At 46.7% G+C, this 21,391-nt stretch overlaps 1 protein-coding gene across 1 annotated transcript in view; it reads left to right on the top strand.

The window, feature by feature from the left end:
* The window catches only part of LOC125725434 (potassium voltage-gated channel subfamily KQT member 5-like), a 92,280-nt gene extending 78,333 nt beyond the window's left edge, over positions 1 to 13,947 (top strand). Inside the window, exons 9-13 of the mRNA XM_049002352.1 lie at positions 4,556 to 4,757; positions 6,698 to 6,806; positions 8,068 to 8,199; positions 10,073 to 10,196; positions 10,928 to 13,947. Of these exons, the coding sequence (XP_048858309.1) occupies positions 4,556 to 4,757; positions 6,698 to 6,806; positions 8,068 to 8,199; positions 10,073 to 10,196; positions 10,928 to 11,845 (1,485 nt within the window). The 3' untranslated portion in view covers positions 11,846 to 13,947. The remainder of the gene's footprint in view (positions 1 to 4,555; positions 4,758 to 6,697; positions 6,807 to 8,067; positions 8,200 to 10,072; positions 10,197 to 10,927) is intronic.
* The last annotated feature ends 7,444 nt before the right edge of the window (positions 13,948 to 21,391 follow it).

The following is a 21,391-nucleotide window of genomic DNA, read 5'->3' as shown; positions in this document are numbered from 1 at the left end:
TGGTGTTAAACGTGGCGTCTGTGCCCTCCGCTGTTTCTCCTCCTCTTTCTCCCATTAATTGGTATTTTCGTTAAGTCTCCCGGCCTGTATATCACTTTACTGTAAGTTTTTATACCTCTTTCTTTTCTTTTAAATATGTGTTTATGTTTATTTTTTTTCCAAATTTTTAAATGTTGCTTTTAATTATTCCCTGCCATCGAACTGCCCATTATTATCCAGGCTCCCGAACGTGTAGATCTGTAGCTACACTCAAACACATTTTCCCACTCCTCCCCAGCCCCCCAGATCCATCACTGGGCCGCAACCCACTGACAGCCCGGATCTGCTCTCAGGTGCCCCATGTTTCTGTCTGTGGCCCAAAATTTTCCCTCTTGTGTCCTCTGGGTGGCGCCAGTTAGTCAGTTCTTATGGCGCCATCGCATTGACTCCCCACCTCTGCAGGGTATCATATATGATAAGAGCAATCTAAGCGGGCCCTTCAAACTCTATTACCCCTGTATCATTATCCCACATTCCCCCCACATTCCGCACGTTCCCCATCAAAACCGCGATGCGATACTTTGCGTCGCGTTTTTGCGCGAAGGTTGGAGCCTGGAAATACTGGGCCAGCCATCCGCTGAGCTCCCACAGATACCCCAGGGTCCCATCGCGGGCCCAACTGCCCTTTGACATCTCTGTGGGTGCCGGGTTTGACCGGGACTCACAAGCCAGTCCACAAAGTGCTATCCTTCTGCCAGGAGGCAGCGCTCTTTCAGCGATGCATTGGCACAGGGCACACCCCACCCTTAACGCCAAGGAAAAACAAACACATGTTCAAGCAGGTGTGAGCCGCCAGGCCCTACTAGCCGTGCTAGCTGCACTCCCTGCCCCGCTGCCGCGCTTGCCTAGTCTGCCTGGTGTGTACCGTGTGAGGCCTGCATGTGCCTGGCTTTTGACGTCTTGCCGCATGAGCCTGCATCCTGCTCTCTCCTGCTGAGTTTTTTGTCACTTTTCTCTTTCTCCTTTGTGATCGTCCGTGTCGTGTGGGTCATACGCACAGTATCGGTTTTGGGTCTTTAATGGCGTGTGGCGCCACTCCTGGAGACACGAACGATTAACCTTTGACCTTTGTGCCCCTCTCCCCGTCTGCTTCGACACTTGAAGGAAGGACCAGCTCGAGTCATCCACAAGGTTTGTAGCCCTTAAACTCTTAAAACTGTCCACCTTGACGTGTAACGTTTCTTGTAATATTCCGGTTAATTATCCATTGAGGATTGTGAACTGCACTGATTTCCCTTCAGGAGCAACAGAAAACTGTGACGGACTCTTTACAGGATTGGATAATGTTCCTAATTCAACGAATTGCGTGTGTCTTTTTTGTGGAATAAGTGCGACGCATTGATCGGATTCCGGAAAATCTGTAAAGGCTATTCCGTCATTCCTATCCCAGGCTACATCCTTAGGGGCAAGCATACAGTAATGTATCGGGGGGGGGGGGGGGGTACCCATCACTGCTAGCTCTGAGTCCGATGTGCCCGGGAAACATACTTCATACTTTTCCCATTCTTGGATATTTATATTAGTCATTATTCCCTGTCGGTCTGCTCCAGAGACCATTACCATCTCTTTGGTGCTCGTTGAAATGATCCCGTCAACAAAAGCAGGAGCTGTGAAACTGCCTGGCAGGACTGCACAGCAGTTAGCTTGCTGTTCTTGCTTCACAGGGGGTGTAAAATGCATGTTATATTAACGCACCTCATCACCAAACGGTGGCCTTATGATACATGCAAGATGGGATACATGTGAGACATACACAGTGGGGGGGGGGGGGGGGGGGGGTCTCCTTTGGAGGGTGTGGAGGTTGGGTGAATTGATTTCTCTGAATGGGCCTTGACTCAAAAAGTGAGTGAATATGTGTGTGCGTGTACTGTGTCTGTATTATGTGTGTGTGTGTGTGTGTGTGTGTGTGTGTGTGTGTGTTGTGAGTTGTCCACCTCACAGCCTGATCTTCAGTAGCAGCCATTAATCCTACTATCAGCAGATCATGCATTAAGCTTAAAATGTACATGCTTTTATTTAATGGCAGTCTTAGTACTCTTTGATCAGAAGATGCTGGTCCTGATGAGTACAAGGTGGTCCTGGAGAAGTTTATACGTTCACCTTAGTCTCAGCTGATTGGTCCACTTTGCGTGATGAGTCATACGTGGGTCAGCCTAATTATGCTGTCCATCTGGCTTCACTACTGACAGGCTGGTGACCTTGTCTGCCCCATCTCTCTGGGGTCATCTCAGAAGGGGCAGAGCACACACCTGCCCTCTGGGCTCTGGTGTGTGAGCATTTGGGAGGGGGGGATCTGTGTGCTATACGTTTGTTTATGCATCTTTTATCCACTAAAAATCATCCCTTTTATTTTTTTTGTACAAAAAAAAAAGTGAATCAGAGTGGTAGGTATATACCTAAAGGTGCCACAGGGGCGGCGCTCATAACAACAAGAATCCATCTGGGAAAGAGGTGGGGTAGATATGTCTGCAGCAGTTCCCCACTAGCCCATGCCCCCCCCCCCCCCCCCCCCCAAAAAAAAAAAAAATCCTAGCAGTTCCTCTTTTCATGCACCTCTACTAACGCTACATTTACTCCCTCGTGCCGGGCAACACCGGGTTAATCCCCGGCAATTTGGGGGGTGGGGGGCATCAGATGATAAACTGCAAAAGTGTTTTCTGTCTCTTCGCGGTCCGGTTCCGTGCCGTCAAGCTTTGGAAATGCGTGTGTATAAAGAGCTGGGTAATTACTGTCCTTTAACGAGCAATGCTGTAACGGAACGTATGGGTGGCCTACCTTGTCTGTTACACATGATGGCTGTTTACTGTTTCAGCTACTTGACCGGAGACTTTCTTCTTCTGGCTGGAATAACACATGACCGTCTATCTCCCCTAGTAAGCTTTTTAGTAGTAGAGAGAGACTCTGCTGGAGGTTTACCTCATGGAGACATAGGTATTCGGCACCCCCCTCCTGGGCACGTGGCCTGTGGGAATGCTGACTAACCGTAGGTGCATGGATAGTGATGGCCCCACATGGCCCTGCCCCCCTTCGGGGCTGGTCCTGGCCCTTTGTTCCTGTAAAATTACTTTCACATTTCCTGGTGGTTTCATTTTGGATGTTGCCTGTCAGAATCCCTGACTGCCTGTTGCCTGCCGGAACAAATCTGCCCCACGTGAGTGATTTCTCACCCAGTATCGCCGCCCCCCCCACCCCCCTGAGGCAATCCTCAGAGGTGTTTCACCACACACTGCCAGACTGTAAAGAAACACAGGTGAACGGTCGTGTTGTTGCGGAAGTTCACACTAATTGTTGAACTGCTACGCCTTTCTCTAGATCCCAAACCAAGGCAAGAGCCCTTGCACAATGTTTTAACACATCCACACCAGCAGGGGGTGCTGTTATGTGTAGATCAGATGTTATGAGTACAAAGGGCACTGTGTTATATGCACAAGAAAAGAGGCTGAAATGAACTGATGTGCCTCATTAAACCATTAGTGACTGTTCCTTAGGTTAATATGAACAGAATATAATTGCTTTTGGGTTAGAGAAGAGTGCAAGGTTAGGTACCTGACCCTGGTCACTTCCTGTTGGCGCAGTACATTTTAGTGTCCAGGCAGAAATGCAGCTAACTTGCGTATAGTGTATATTCATAAGCTGCCTTTATAGCCTTTAATAGACATGTCAGTCTTTAAAATTATGCTTTATGACCCACTGCTCATCAAATGCTACATCAGTACCAGCCAGCATTACTGCTACTGGTAAGAAGAGTGATGTTTCACAGTTTGGAGTCTTTAAGGACCATCGGAGAGGGTTAGACCCTGTCCCTCCCTCTGCCTGCTGCCTGTGTCCATTCTGACCCACCCACCCCGCATGACTTGAAATCCCCCCCCCCCCCCACATCCCAGTTCACCCAGACACTGAGCAGTCTGCATACAAGCCACTCCAGGGCTGCATTTGGTTTTGATTTCCGCTGTTACGTAGAAGCCCCTGAACCCATAGCCCCTCCCACAGGGCGGAGTCAATTTACAGATGGGGGGGGGCGGGGTTATCCCCTCAGTGCCCATTGTCTGTGTCAGACGCTCCATTGGCAGGAGGCACAGAGGCAGAGTTGCTTGGCGACGGCGCAGGTCCTGCACGTGCGTCATCGCGCATGCTGGGTTCTCTCAGGGCAGCGTGTGTGTGCATCTGCATGCATGTGTGCGTGTCCCAGGGTCTGCACTGCCCTGTACCTGGCATTCCACTGAGACCCCCATCAATCAGTGACTCACAGTGAAGTCAATATGTACAGCCCAGCCCCCCCCAGCCAGGAATGGGGTCTCGCCTGGGTCCCGGTGATTGCGAGAAAAGGCAGTATAACAGATAGAAACTCATGCCTGTGTGGATTGGGGCCCCAGCTCAGTGCTTTTTCCATAGACTAGGCCCCTCATGTCCCCTCCCCCATTTTAAAATTATAACTAAAACAAATACATGTCTATTTCCTTTCAAGTTTCAACATTAGGCAGCTGATCGGACCTATGATTGTGCTCCCCGCAGCCAGAAGCTGAGCTTCAAGGAGCGTGTGCGCCTGGCCAGCCCACGGGGGCAGAGCATCAAGGGCCGCCATACGTCCAGCGGGGACCGGCGCTCCCCCAGCACGGACGTCGGCGCCGAGGGCAGCAGCCCAGCCAAGGTGCAGAAGAGCTGGAGCTTCAACGATCGCACCCGCTTCCGGCCCTCCCTGCGGCTCAAGAGCCAATCGCGTGCCACCCCAGAAGGTGAGCCCCTCCCTGCTCATGTCACCATGACAATGGAACAGAAACTACCGTAAATATACAAGTAAAAACACCATCTGCTTTCCAGGCAGTTCCGATGAGGGAAGGTTAGCTCGTTAGGGCAGTGTTTCCCAGCGTGGTCCTCGGAGATCCACATCAGTCCACATTTTTGCTCCCTACCAGGAGCTGGGAGGGAGCAGAAACATTGACTGTCTGTGGATCCCCAAGGACCAGATTGAGAAACACGGGGGCATTAGCCTTGTGGACTTTGTGGCCTGGTACATCCTGAGTGCACACGAGACATCAGCTCTGAGCTGACAGGCAGCCATCCACAGTGCTGGTAGATTTGGTTTTGAGGTACAGGTGCTGGTTCGAACTAGTCCTCCGTGAGCAATATTAACATCTGGGATGGGGGTAACCAGTCAAGGTCCCCTGACTGAGAGGAGCCCTGAAACATTTGGAACCTAATCAGTCTTGGTCTGGGTTGGGGGCCCAATATGATATGCCTTCACGGGTCCCGAAGCCTCTCAGCTGCACCCCTGTGGGTCTCCTCTGCACAAGCAGCCAGGCCAGCTCCACCGCCCCCCCCCCCCCCCCCCCCCCCCCACTGAGAGAGCGCTTTCTCAATCAGCAGCGGTGCTGAGCAGAGGAGCCATTCCTCTTTGAAAGCATTTTGCTTGTGACTTCTAGAACAAAAAAATAATAAAACTCCCCAAAAAGACCCCTTCAGGGAAATGGGGGGGGGGGGTGGTCATCTCACCCACAGCCCCCCACACACATTCCCCAGCTACCTTCCATGCTGATGCCGTCCTGTCAGCTTTGCCGGCGGCACTATTTCAGCCAGAGCAGAGATCCAGGTGCCATCCTCCCCCATCCCCCCCCACTGCTGACAGGCTCCCCATTCGTGCGAGTTTCCCCCCTTCAAGGGACAGATAAAGACCAGCCCCTGACCGCAGGTTGCCCGTGCCCGGCCCCCCCAGAGCCCTCCATGCGCTTCCTGCCCACAGATGCATGTGTTTTGCTGAAGTGGGATCCATCCCTTTTCCTCATGAACGTTGTGAAATGTGACCCATACTGACTGACCACAGCCTGCCGCTGCCTGCCAGGTCCGGCAGCGGCCTCATCTCACTGAGTGAGCCGGTAGCCCTAGATTTGCCCCCCCCCCATCCCCAAATTTCTTGGCAATAGCGCATTTACTTCGAGCTGCCCACACACCTGAAAGGTAGATATCGTCACTGCTGCGAAGATGGACTCCCCCGCTACCCATGATTCCCTGCTTCAGGTCCATGTGCGAATTAGTACGGTTAAATATGGCCCGTCAGAGCCATAATGGGGGGGAGGTATTTGCAGCAGTAAACACAATGGTGGTGATGGATCTAACACTTGCCACATTTAAGATAAATTTTGGTAGCACTTGGTAGGAGTTGGTGGAGACATTAAGGACCCCAAACCAGTGGAGCAGGTATGCTGTCAATACAGGCCTCACCCAGGCCTAGCAGAAAGAGAGACCAAATGAGCCTGCTTGTTGTGGATGACGCGGGAGGGCAGCTTGATAACTACTGCAACAACATCTATAATAATAATCATGGTAATATGAAGATGAATAAGGCCTGAAGCGTCCTGATAGGGCTGCGGCTGTGTAGGGGTGGGGAGGCAGAGGTCATGGTCACTGGACACTCTGAGATGCAGTCGGTTTGGGCTGATCTCCACCACCGTGGTCCATTAGCTGGTGCCTCCAGGTTGGGTGAGAGTCAGGAGGGGCCTGACTCTGCACTTCTCTCCCTGCATCAATGTCACGTTTGCCACACGTTTGCTATTACCGGCCTCGTTAGCGCTACGTCAGGCCCCCGTCTTGGGCCCCCCAGGTTGTGTTGTCCTTTTGTCGCATCTCTCTCGCCGCTCATTCACCACCCCCCCTCCCCCAGCAGCTGATGCCAGCATGGGCCCGGACGACGGCTTCGACGACAAGGGCTGCCACTGCGAGATCTCTGTGGATGACCTAACGCCGGCGCTCAAGTCAGTGATCAGGGCGGTGAGGTGAGAGAGCAGATGCCCCACACTTCCCCCTAGTGGCCCAAGTGGAGACAGACCCACAGGTCATGCGGCTATGTTTCCTTGCCAGCAGGTCACCGTAATGTGTAAGACTGAGCACTTCACAGCGGTATCCTAACATATCCTGTTACCTCAGAAGGACCTGCCAGACTTCCGCAGGAACATGTTGTGCCAGGATGTATTGTTTTATCTGGAACATGGTTGTTAGGTCAGTCATATTGATGTAGTTACACAGTTTGACTTCAGTCCCCCTCCCTGACCTCACGGTCTCTTTGTTTGGACCCGGGATTGGTTACTGCTGCCCCTCGCTGCTCAGGGTCAACGGTAAAGCCTCTCAGGAAGGTACTGATTTCAACGGCCCTCCCTGTGCCCCGTTGGTGGTCTCCATGACGACGCCAGACTTGTTTGCCTCACCCGTCTTTCTCAGGGAGCTTGATGTCCAATCGTGCTGGTGCAAAGGGAAAGAAGGGCTCTTCTTATTTTGTTTTCTTTAGCAATTGCAGATGTTTTACTGACATGAAGACCCATTGAAAAGTACACAAGGCAATAAAAGACCTAAAATGTCATTACTGTTATCTTTGAAATACCCATGGGGTAGAATTCCATGCTTTGTATTGTATTTCTTAAGCTTATTATTATTTAAGCTTATTATTACAGTTATATAAAAACAAACTCTATTCTTATGTGGCCTACATACGGAAATATTGTTTTGTTTTTGTCGCCCCCTTGTGGTGTATTTTGCTCAGTGCAAATAATGCGTTAGGCTGCCGTTGTGCACTAAGCCCTGTTTATCCCCCACAAGACCCTTGAGTAGATCGCACTGAAGCCCAGAGAGACCTGGAGTTACCGGACAGGGCTCAGGGTTTTCTGCGGAGTTGTGAGTGTGAAGTAGCTCAGCAGATCCTGACCATTTGGCCACAGGACACTGGGAAACACAATAGAGGGATGCGGAAACAACTCTGGGTCTCTGTTAGCATTAACTTAGCATCTTCCAGAGCACCATACATCCTCTTAACCATGACTGCAGCCCCCCACCCTTGCAGCACCAGGCCCCAGAATTGTCGACAGGTAGTAAAATAATGAATCCGAATCCCCCCTTGAAATTTGCTTCAGCCCCCTCCTCGCCAGTCGGCAAATTCTCCTCTGCAGGGGTGACCCCTGCGGTCAGCAAAATGTGTAGAGAGTTGTTAGCCGCTGATAGAATTTATTTCTGCCCCGCGTCTAATTGTATCCCCCCCTCCCACAGGATAATGAAGTTCCACGTGGCGAAGAAGAAGTTCAAGGAGACTCTGCGTCCGTATGATGTGAAGGATGTGATCGAGCAGTACTCTGCTGGCCACCTGGACATGCTGTGCAGAATCAAGAGCCTGCAGACCCGGTAAGCCCCCCCCCATCTACATAAGGTTAGCTGTAGGTGCCCAACACACACGGGTCTTCAGAGCCACAAGCTTCCTCACAGCATGGGAGGAGACTCGCCAACATGGGGTCAGCCCCGCCCCCTGACCCCACCATCTGCACGGCATGCTCCCACACCGTCTCACACCTCATCCTCACTGGGGGGGGCATCGTTTCCACTGGCCCTGCCTTTGAAACGCGTTTCTGAACGAGCTTTAGCCCGAAGAGCCGTGGGACGAGGTTCGTTCCTCTGGACACTGTGTTTGATACTCATTCGCGGGGTCCATTTCATGAGGCCACTCCTCCCGACTGTCAGCTCCGGGCCCCCATCCTCTCACTCTCTAAGCTCCTGGCATATCTCTCAGACACCGGGGCCTCATATTTAAATAACCTGAGGGCCACGGGCTACGAGAGCTTCTCCCAAGCCGGATACTTGAGATATTTTTTGAGCCAAAATTGAAACGTGGATTAAATGATTTAGCTTCAATAATCCACTAATCAGGGCCTGCAGCGGGGATTAGTGGGTTGCGGGGGTGAGTATAGGGGAGCAAAATATAGAAGATCTGGGGGCCAGATTTAATAATGGATTAAAAACATGGCTGGCTGAATAAAACCATCTCACAGGCTGGTAGTTTGAGACCTCGGCAGTAACGCAAACACCTGTTGTCATGCACGAAGTCACCCCGGAGTACAGACAGAAACATAGGATGCCAGGAGTCAAAGAAAACACGGGTTTAATTGAAGGAAATAAAACTAACAGGTAGTAACGCAGGTTGACAATACAATGACCAGACTGGGGAAACAAACTGAAATGCGAACTAAATACATAGGACTAAGGACAACAATGAAACAGCTGGTAAACACAGGGAATCCACACGAGGTTAACGAGGGGGCGTGGCACACGGAAGGAGCGGACGATCGGGGCAGGACACCTGTGACCTCCTCCTGACGACTCGTGCCTGGGGGCAACTTGCTAAACACCTTTCGTTTTTTGTCTACAAGAATGGGTGGGACGTCCTGTAAGTTTTAACATAGTTAGTGGTTTTGGCACATTGGGCACGTAAATTCTTTGTAAAAATTAATCTGATTTAACAGTCGATGTGTATCTGGAAAGCTGACGGTACATTACGTTATGTTACATTACGTTGCATTACGCTATGTTACGGTACGTTATGTAGTAGCGGTTTATATGTGCTCGCTTTTGACAGCCGTACTGTGCAGAATCTGGCTGTTTAACCAGATCCTACAAAAAGGTACAACAGCACAGCTCTTCCTGGGCATTGAGCCCGGCGGTCCTGAGTCACCTGGCTGTCCGTCGTGGGAATGCAGTGTGGTTAAACACCTGGTAGATGTTTGTGCATCTTAATTACCGCACCATCATGCCACCACCGATTTAATCCCTGTTCCCACCAAATACCAGACGTTCGGTGACTCACACCATTATAGACGGCTGTTATTGTCTCAGAATTATAAATGCTGTATTAAGAGGATCACATTAACATTTTACTATCTGGCGCATTCATCACGAATCTTTCTACCTTCTCTGTAATGTAAAGAGAGTTTTTGAAATGACTAACTTACCGCCTGCTAACTAATGACAGATTCCCCTGCCCCTTTAGAAAGTAGTGTTTGCCATCACTCAAGCAACACATTTGCGAGGGGTCCCTGAGGTTTGGGGGCACCCTGTTGGCAACAAAGAGTCACTACACTGGGGTGTAGGGGAGGGGGGCGAAGTGATTTTTTGAACGGGGCCCCAAAGACAACAATCCTGCCCAATCGGCTTGTGTTGCCCATCAGGGGGCAGCGTGACTGACGGCCATCTGACACCTCGGCCGCATTCTCACCCCATGCCACAGGGTGGACCAGATCCTGGGCAAGGGGCAGATCCCTGTGGACAGGAAGAGGGAGAAGCTGCTGTCGGAGAGCGAGGCCCTGGACGACGTGAGCATGCTGGGACGAGTGTGCAAGGTGGAGCGGCAGGTGAGCGAGAGCGGGGCGAGCGAGCAGCACCACGGACGTTTAATAGTGTTCAGTCGTGTTAAACACTCTCTTAGGTTAGTTTTGGGTGCCTCTAGTCTTCTGTGACTCGTAAAGCCTGACTTGCACAGCTTGACCAAGCACAGCAGTACGATACAAATCCCTAACTGGGATATGATCCGTTAAAACTGGTTCTTTACCAGTGGCATGTACAGAAACAATGTGCTCAGATGAGTGGGGATTATAACTCATATTTAGCCTCCATTCTTAGCTGTAGTTTCCTTTGAAATCCAGCTTAGTTTTCTTTAGTTTTTGGTGTGGCTTTATTTTGACTTTTAATTTTAAAGATATATTTCTTTTGTATATATATTTTAGCTTTAGTTTAAGATTTAGTAGATTTAGTAGTTTTATTTTTATGCACAGACAGAGATATTTTTGTATCTGATCTTTAGATCTTTAGAATCCAGGTCTAGTCCATCGAATCCTATATGAATACATAGGACACATTATGTGCTAACGTCCTCAAATTGGGCAAAACATGTTAATTAAAGATAATTAAATCATTACTTCAGCTAAACAACATTTTAAAAAACAGTGATGGAAAGTATTTGACGTTTGTTTTATATGATATTATATTTGATAATAACTGTGCTGTAAACACACCCCAGTGAGAGAATGTTTTCTGACCAGTCAGATGAAGCCGTCTCCCAGTAAGTCCCTCCTTGGCCTTGCAGGTCCAGTCCATCGAATCGAAGCTGGACTCCCTCCTGGATGTCTACAGGCAGGTGCTGCGTAAGGGCTCATCCTCAGCGCTGACACTCTCCTCCCTGCCGCTCTTCGAGCTGGAGCAGACGTCCGACTACCAGAGCTCGGTCCTCACCAAAGACGCGTCCAACTCCACCCAGGCCAGCAGCCTCTCCACCAGCTCCAACTTGCCCCGTGACCTGCACCTCATCCTGGCCCCCAACGAGCTGAGCCTCAACCTCCACAGTGCCCCCGTCTCATTCAGCCCCTCGGCGATGCCCCCAGGCTCCGAGGGCCCTGCCCCACCCATCTTGACACCTAATAACCTCTCGGGGGCCTCGTTCCCTAGCCTGGTCCGGCCCCCACCTCCGCCCTCTGCACCGACGACGCTCCAGCTGCCCGCTACCCTTGCGCCCCATCGCGTGGTCACTGATGCCCCCGACGGTGCCCAGCCCTGCCCAAGGGCGGCCCCCTTGGGGGTGCAGCTTAGGAGCAAATCTGGCGCCAAAGAGGAGGTCTCCTGGCGGAGGCACATGAGCCTGGAGATAGACCCCCTGACACCGGCCAGCCACACCCTGGGCAAGTCCCTGTCAGCACAAGACCTGATGCAGCGGGGACCAGCTGAATGCCCTCCCCACCTTTCCCACACCAGCAGCAGCAGCAACAATTCCAGTGCCAGCTGCCGGGCGGGCCGCTGGGAGGAGGCTCAGCTCTTCGTCGGCGACAGGGACCTGGACACGCCAGCAGGGGGCACCTTCGAGTTCTTGTCAGAGCGGACTTCAGATGCCGCCGGTACCTCAGAGCTGTTGAGGACAGGAGCCAGCGATTCGTCCCACAGCGTGTTTGGTGGCCCAGCTGCCGAAGGCAGCTCCGAGTCACTTAGCATGCCCCACGTAAGGCTAAAATAACACGCCCCCCCCTCGCCCCCGTCACATGCTGCGCGCCACGGGCTTGGAGGCCACGCCTCTCTCTGGTGAGAAACAGACTGGGGGCAGAGTCACAGAATGGGCAGGCTGACATTCCTGTCAGCGCCCGCTTTTTAAATTTGTTAATCACCGACGCGTACTGCTCGTCCACCTGTGGACCTTCTCCCACATATCACTGCATGGACTATCCTATAAAACAGTGGTTACCAGTCCAGTCCTCAGGGGCCCCCAGACACTCCTTGTTTTTCTTACCAGGAGCGAGGGAGCAGAAATGTGTGCTGTCTGGTTGGAAGCTGGGCGGGAGTAAAAGGTGGACCGACTGTGGGTGCCCGGGAACTGGATTGGGAAGCACTGGTTTAAAAAAAAATATATAAAAAAATAAAAGCAGGGAAAGTGGGGGGTGGGGGGTGATGGGTAAGCGTGAATGAACGAGATGAGGAAAGGCCACGGCATGAGCGAACGAAAGTCCTGCATGTGCGCTGCATGTCCAAAGCGAATCCACACAGTGGCGTTTACATAAAGGCTCAGTCAAGTATAGAGGGTGCAGCGGACCTCGGACCCCACCCCCTCCCCCCAAGGGGAGTGTCTGTGGCATTAAGGGGTGACAGTATGGTGAAGTACCATGTCAGAGGAGGTGGGGGGTGCCTGGGTTGGGGGGGGTGACAATGCTTGTGGGTAACTCGCGTGTTTACATATATGACCACCTTACAGTATATGCAGGTCTGGTTTTACCCCAGATACAGGTCATAGCTCTAAATGATTCGGCTTCCTATTACCTGACATCAGAGCCTTGATTTGATCAGCAGAATGTGGCACCTTTACTGTCAGGTGCACTTAGACCCGGCAGTTTGGCTTCAACAGGAAGTCAAGCCAGACCGAATACATTCTTCACATTACCAGCTGCAAACTAAAACGCTCCAGACCGAAACAAATCTCTACTTGACAGATTCTTATTTTTTATTTGTTTCTACTTAATATTTTTGGATGTCACGATAGCTTTTCTTTAACAGATCTAACATGCTGTAGAATGTATATATCAACATGTTAATATGTATATGACACTTTTTTTTTTTTAGCTCTAGTTGAGATTTTACAGAAGAATAATCAGCTCTTATTCTATCGAATAATCAGCTCTTATTCTATCGAGAGCAGTGGGCGGTACGAGTTGCGTGAGCACAAATGTCCGAGAGGTGGCTCGCCTTTTCACGACGTCTACAGAAATCCGAAAAGGAAGAGTCCAGTGCCGCGTCCGATGTGCGCACTGCAGTCTGCTGGTTTAGCCCATGTACAAAGTATCTGTTCCTTTAATGTCTTAATCCATAATTTTGCTAAAATGTTTTATGGTGCATTTCTCACGTATGAAAATGATTACATGTCTGTCCTCCTCCTGACAATTGAATAGGAAAAAAAGCACAGACTATCTCCCAAACGTCAGTTGTTATTTTATTATTTTTGCAAAAAAAAGTCTGATACATCAGTTAATGATATAAGAACTTATGTGACCGCCGCCCACTCTTCCATCCATCCATCCATCCATCCATCCATTTTCCAAACCGCTTATCCTACTGGGTTGCAGGGGGTCTGGAGCCTATCCTGGAAGCAATGGGCACGAGGCAGGGAACAACCCAGGATGGGGGGCCAGCCCATCAGAGGGCACACTCACACACCAATCACTCACACATGCACTCCTACGGGCAATTTAGTAACTCCAATTAGCCTCAGCATGTTTTTTGGACTGTGGGAGGAAACCGGAGTACCCGGAGGAAACCCCACGACGACATGGGGAGAACATGCAAACTCCACAGGCATGTAACCCAGGCGGAGACTCGAACCCGGGTCCCAGAGGTGTGAGGCAACAGTGCTAACCACTGCACCACCATGCCACCCCGCCCCCCCCTTCCCTCCGGGGTAATTTATTCCACAGAGAAGGCCTTAAAATTGCACGCTTTTAAATATTCTGTATCCAACCTTATTTATTTCAAGGAGCTATGTGCGCATACAAGGTATGTAAAGCCTGAAATGTACATGAAATTGCAAAATTGACTTTTATTCATATTTCAATAAACCAAGGACATCAAAAGGTATGCTTTTCGAGGCTATTATTTTGCAAAACCCAAAGCAACGTCATTTTCTGGTGCATTTACTACAATGATTTTGCATTAATTTAGCCAGGACTGAGCGAAAAGGGGAGAGAAAGGAGAAGACATACACACATGTATGTGTGTGTTTGGATAATGGTTGCTTTTGTTTGGAGGGGAGCGTTCAGCAGAATTTTTCAGGGGCCCAATCATGTCTTTCCATGGCTCTGAGTTTACTGTACTAGTACCATCCTAGATTATTTGATGCATTTCAACAATATATAATGTCAATGACAGTCATTATAGACACTGAATAGTAGGATACTAACGTGTATCCTAGCTGTAGGACAGCTTCTGATCATTTATGTGCAGTACAGTGAAATGTTCACATGAGGGCGCTGTTGTCCTCCGTGTATATGCCTCGTTTTCTCTACTTCCTTTTCACCCTATATCTATAGCACGGAAAACTGTCTTAAGCATCATATGGCGCATGGAAAGTGTACACCCCCAGATGGAATGCGTTTTTTAATCCACAACTGTTTTGACACTGTTCTAGATTCACGGCGCAAGCAATAATCTAGCATAATCGCTATATTATTATTGTAATATCAAATATATTGAGAACTGCAACTACACACACGCACAATAAAACTGGACAATAAAAATATAGCCAAAGTGCGAGATTTAAAATTAAAAAAAGACAAAAACATAAAATAATTAATTGCTCGGAGAAATAAAAAAGAAATACAGCAGAACATTGGCACTCTAACTCCACCAACTCGGACATCGAACGGGTCTGTTGAATTTTTTTCGACTTGTATCTAAATCTTGGAACTCGATTGTTCCTGCTAAAACGAGTGTGTGTGGAGACGAATTCGGACCTCGAACGGATCAGTCGAGAAAAATCTAGGAGCAACTCGACATAAAACTCCGAACATGACAAGACAAAGCAGACCCCTTCCAAGCAACAACCCTTCCTCCTCTCCACGTGCCATTTCCAGAATGTCATCAGCTCACCTCAGTACAGGTAAAGTGCTCATAAATTATTGTTTATTTTGCATCTCTCCTTTTTCATGTGTATTAGGTTTACATTGATTGTTAATGTTTTTTGTCATTACGTAGGTAGATGGGTTTAAATAGGCAGTTATTAGGGGTCTGGAACAGATTAAATTCATTTATAGTATTTCTCTTGGGGAAATTCGACTTGGACCTTGACCAAATGGTAATCGACACTTTATTGGAAATTGGCTTTACGCCTCCCTCAACTTGCCCTTTGTAGGGAGCTGGGGGTTAAGGTCTTTGCTCAAGGACCCGCAGACATGCTGAAATTTGGTTTAATCTGGTGACCCCCTGATTACACAGGCTTAGCCCACTGAGCCACACACTGTGACGCGGAGTTCGACAAGCCTTCTGGAAAAAATTAAGTTCGTGTTCCAAGGTACCATCGTGGCTAGTGACGTTTACATAAAATCACGACATATTCACTATATAAGCCTACAATTTATTGTCTGCGAAGTGAATGTTTAATGTAAGAGTGAATGAAGCTTGCTTGTCAGTATGTACTTAGTACATCAGTGTGTATAATGACAAAAAATAACCATTGAAACCGTGCCACGTGTAAATATTGTAGGAAACATAATCACCTGAAAATTCTCGTTTTATTCATAAACCATCGTTATTTATCCATGCTCAGATCGGCAGAAACATAACTTCCCAGAATAAAATCCAATTGTTTTATCTTACATGCAACATATTTTATGTCACAGGTACATCTGAAAATCTGTAGAGGATTCTTAACAAAACTTTTCTGCCTAAAATCTATGAACATTTGAGGCGATCCTCGATTGTCTGGCTATAGCTTGAGTCTATTTCCCCCAATAAGGTGAATCAATATTGATATGGAAAAATACGAAATCCTCAATGTGCTAAATATCTTCATTGCCTCCGTGAGACTGTCAAGCTACACCCCAAGGCGTCAGTACCTCATTCTTTTACTCCTTAGTCCCCCATCTCCCCAGTTTAAACTCCCCTCTAAACTCCAACAAGTGAAAACAGACACGCATTTTGGCACCGAATTGGCAATAATTTAATAGCAATTAATGAGTTCGTCCCTGACTCATCACAATATTTTATTGTAAATGCATAAAGTCTGAAAATACATATAAGTAAGCCGAAAGATACGTAGTATATTTAAGATCATATTTAGTATAACACAATCAGACCTTGCTGTCATACCAGTAACACTTCATTCTCAGATTGTACTCGAAGCTTCATCGGCCCATCACTGGCTTTTACTAACATTACAACATTAAAAGTATGTTTCTGTGTTGCTAAAGGACACGTGTTTTTGTTCCAAGGGGTACTAGCGGGTAAAAACAAAAAAAAATCATCAAATATTTGAGAGAGATTTAGTCAACTTAACACAATACAGACACAGGGTCTTCAAGGGGTCCTCTGTGTAATATCCCATACTGCTACATGAATGGCTTTTTACCTATACTGTATGACACAGATGAACGGCAAGAGTTAGGACAAAATTTACTGAAGTTATAAAATGTTTTTAGATACAAATTGTAGGCCATTGTTCTCTATATTATTGCAATTACTAACACAGTTATACCTTGGGTGTTCATTTATATAATTAGTAAGATTTTATTTTTACATTTTAAAACCAGGCGGCATGGTGGTGCAGTGGTTAGCACCTCACACCTCTAGGACCCGGCTTTTAAAATGTTTTTTTTTTTTTAAAAAAATACAAATCGTAGCCCATTATTCTCAATATTATTGCAATCACTAACACAGTTATGCCGTAGGAGTTCATTTATATTCTTAGTAAGATTTTTTTACATTTTAAAACCACTTCTGACATTAAAAATTTAATCGGGACCGGACCCCCCCCCCCCACAATTAGCCCAGCTGAGACTAATTGGAGTTACTAAATTGCCCGTAGGAGTGCATGTGTGAGTGAGCCCCGTGATCCGCTGGCCCTCCGTCCTGGGTTGTTCTCTGCCTCGTGCCCATAGCTTCCGGGATAGGTTCTGGACCCCCCACAACCCAGAAGGATAAGCGGTTTGGATGGACGGACATTTTAAAACCATTTTTGACATTAAAGATTTAATCGGGACAGTTACACCGAAGGACATTTTGACACTTTAAAGCTTAATCACTTTACTTACCCTGTATATATACACATTCAATCACATTCACATATTTACATGTATATAGGTGTAGTGTAAAAATTACTGCCCCTTTCACCCTCATTGTGATCTGTCTTGTGTGTTGTTTGTGTTTTATGTTAATTGCTTTAGAATGGTCTAGGAGAACGATATTTCGTCTCACTGTGTACTTCATTGTGTATTGTTTTGGATGGCAATAAAGCTCTACTTACTTACTTACTTCGTTATAGCTTAATAACTCCTTAATTTAATAGTTTACCAGCCAAATATATCTGGGTAAAAAAAAATTAGTTGTACGCCATTTATCTTTCCAGGTTTTATTAATAAGCCCCAAGAGCTGCGTTAGCGACGCACAATCTGAATGGCAGTTTAATTGTTCCGTTAGCCTACCAGCAGCGCAAAATAAACATCCCTTTTACCTTGATCGATTACCAGACAGTTTTGCTGAATCCCCTGTTTGCAAAAGCTTTGCATCAGCTGCTTTTTATTCCAAACCATTCCTCAGCATAATTGCTCAGTCTGCGGTTAATGATGTGTACCGTATATAAAGAATATATACTTGTAAGTTCCCTGTATTGGATAAATTATTGAAAGATGGATGGATGTACTTGTCATGTGACTGAACATCGACACATCGAGATTTTTTTTTATTATTTCAACAAAACACAGAAATAGAGATGCAGGAACAATGCAGGGTAATTTTTACTGCAAAAACTGCACACTGTGGCAAGAGAAGAACGGACAAAGAGATGGTTTCTTCGTCCGAGAAAAAAAAAAACAGGAAGTTATTTATTAGATATGACAGGAAAACCAATTCCGGTTGCCAGCAAGAGAAATGTGGGCTGCTTAAACTCCGGCCGGAAGAAATAAATGTTCAAAAGAAAAGCACATCTGCAATGGAACTTCTGCCAGACTAAGAACCCACTACAATATCTGTTTGCAGAACGGTTGCCTTGGCTTATACACGAACAAGCATAAAGTAACAAACACGATAAGAAATATCATTAGAAGAGCAAAGACGTGACTAGTAGAAGGACAATAACCGGGAAATGAACAGCAATATATCAAAATATAAGCGGCGACAGATTGGCTAACCTTCAAGGATTACAATAGCAAACAAGCAAGTCACAACGCACTGTATAACACAAAACACCAACACAAGAAGAACAAAATAATGTACAGAAACAGGGGCGAGGCTAAAAATTTACTGCGATCAAGCTACCCGCGCATCACCGAAACTCAGTCAAATCTTCCGCGCTTAAAATGTGCAGTGCACGCATATACATGAAATTACGGTATCAGCCGTACATATCGGTTTATGAAAATAACATTCCAAGCCAGCGCGCATAGGAAAAGGGTGAGTAGTTGTATGTACAAAGTACAGGATATACTTAAATGCAATTAATGTCTTACTTTCCCATAATGTATGAACAAGTCATTTGGCATCTGAAAGGCAACGTTCAAGGCTATTTCCTAAACAAATCTGGTTAGATTTCATATAAAACTTAAAAGAATGCACTTTGAAATACACATAATTTTATATTATGAGCCAAGTTGGACAGCTCATTTCTCAGCATTATCCCCTAAGGTATAAAGATTTCTGGTACCTGCTGAAAGGGAAGGTCCTAGGGTATACCTCCACCAAATCTGGCCAACATTCACTGTACCATTTTCAAGAAAATGCATTTTGAAATCCATGGTTTTACAGTATATGCATTTACATATATAAGCCAAGTTTGACAGGTAATTTCATATTGCCCCCCCCCCCCCCAGGTCAGTTCAAATCAGTTATTTTCCCCAATTATTAGGGCCCCTGTCAGGACCACGGGACACGCTGATGATATGGGCGGAATGAATGAATATTTGTTCCGGTAAGGGAGACGAAAAGTGTCTCATCCAATGAAGGAGATAAACGACAATAAGCGTAATTTTAGCGGTAGCTCAAAGGAAACACATGAAAACAAGATAACGGATGTCAGCTACAAGCAGCTAAGAGCGGTAGGAAGACAGTTGTATGAATTAAGGTTTCAAGTAAAAAATGTTCAAGTCTGATAGTTGCTCTTTATGACCAAGTTTTATGACATGATGTTTATAAATGCAGGTATTTCCTTTTGGTTAAATTAGTCTAAACTAATCTGCAAAGACATCGAAACGTGTTCGCGAGTGCAAGCATAAAACGGTCGCTTGATGCTAAAACTGAAACAAGGATGACACGCAAATTCCGCCCGATTGCCTCACGTACACTCTCTGACCCTGTTATTCGCAGCTCACCGTGACTGAAGGTCTCCATTTCCATTGCAGGATGACCTCACACCCAGTCCTGAAACTTGGCACAGAAGTAAATATCTTAAGAAGTGAGTCTCTTAGGAATAAATGGGACTTTTTGCCAGCATTGTATGAACATGATTCTGAATTTCATGTACCTGAGTACAGGGGCGCTGTAAAGGGGGTGGGGGTAAACGATGACGATTCTCGGGGCCCATGACAGAGAGGGGGCCCAGAGAAGCCCCCAATAAACTGTGTTGGGGGCCCTGTCAAGATTCTTTTCATGGGGCCCAAAATCCTTAGCAGCGCCCCTGCCTGAGTAACTGACTTTATGGGTGAGAATTATGGCTGAAACAAACTCTATGTACCGCTGCGTTATCAGCGTTAATATTTTGCTATGCTGTCAGCTAACAAAACTAGTTGTGGTTTGCATAATCAAATAAGATAATCTTTATGAAAAATGATCGACATGAAACGATTAAATTCCACCATTTCACATAATCTCTTCTTGGTTAACTGTTGATTTTGATACGAGGTCTTAGAGTAGTTAAATTTACATACAAAGCCGTGCTGTTGTGATGGGACATACAGTACCGAAACTATAGACTTCGTCTTTTCAAAAGTAAATCTTAGCAACTCGAAGCTGGAAGTCGAAGCTTGTTTAGTTTATGCAGTGTTACGTAACCAATGACGTCCGATTCGTAGATGGATAAAGTCATCTGCCAAATGAATAAATGTAAGTGATTATATTCGTATTTATCATTATCGTACTGGCCAGGATTCCATTGCTCTAAGCATCTGTCATACGGCAATAACACATCCTTTACGCTTTAAATGGCTTTTTACATATACTGAATGACACAAATGAACGGCAAGAGTTAGGACAAAACTTACTGAAGTTATAAAATGTTTTTAGATACAATTTGTAGCCCATTATTCTCTATATTATTGCAGTCACTAACACAGTTATACCGTGGGTGTTTATTTGTATAATTAGTAAGGTTTTTTTACATCTTAAAACCGGTCGGCATAGTGGTGCAGTGGTTAGCACTTCGCACCTCTGGGACCCGGGTTCGAGTCTCCGCCTGGGTTACATGTGTGTGGAGTTTGCATGTTCTCCCCATGTCGTCCTGGGGTTTCCTCCGGGTACTCCGGTTTCCCCCCTCCGAATTAGCCCAGCTGAGACTAATTGGAGTTACTAAATTGCCCGTAGGAGTGCATGTGTGAGTGAGCCCCGTGATGCGCTGGCCCTCCGTCCTGGGTTGTTCCCTGCCTCGTGCCCATAGCTTCCGGGATAGGCTCTGGACTCCCACAACCCAGAAGGATAAGCGGTTTGGATGGACGGACATTTTAAAACCACTTCTGACATAAAAAATTTTATCGGGACAGTTACACCGAAGGGCATTTTGACACTTTATAGCTTAATCACTTTACTTACCCTGTATATACGAACATTCAATCACATTCACATATTTACATGTATATAGGTGTAGTGTAAAAATTACTGCCCCTCTCACCCTCATTGTGATCTGTCTTGTGTGTTTGTGTTTTATATTTCACTCATGGTCTAGGAGAACAATATTTCGTCTCACTGTATACTTCATTGTGTATTGTTTTGGATGGCAATAAAGCTCTACTTACTTACTTACTTAATAATTCCTTAATGTAATAGTTTACAAGACAAATATGTTTGGATCAAAAAAATTCAGAGTGATTCAATGCAGCTAATTTTAGGTTCATAATGGAATAATACAGTTGGCAGCCGTGACCAGATCTACTTCCCTATAGCGAAGTATAGTGACTCATACTGTCATGAACGATCAGAAGAAGTAAAACGTTAAATAATATGGAAAGTAGATCTTTGTTAATATTTGTGTAAAACTAAATCGCTTGTTCTGTGACTGGTGCCATAGTTCAGTTATGACAAGGAGTTCCTTCATAGGCCTATAATCGTTTTATTTATATGTAACTTGTTATCAACTCACTGCGCTGCTATGACTGCTCATCCA

This window comes from Brienomyrus brachyistius, unplaced genomic scaffold (genome assembly GCF_023856365.1).
Source record: "Brienomyrus brachyistius isolate T26 unplaced genomic scaffold, BBRACH_0.4 scaffold67, whole genome shotgun sequence".
Classification (NCBI taxonomy): Eukaryota; Metazoa; Chordata; class Actinopteri; order Osteoglossiformes; family Mormyridae; genus Brienomyrus; species Brienomyrus brachyistius.
The sequence above is the reverse complement of the archived record's forward strand: the minus strand, read 5'-3'. Positions and strand labels throughout refer to the sequence as shown.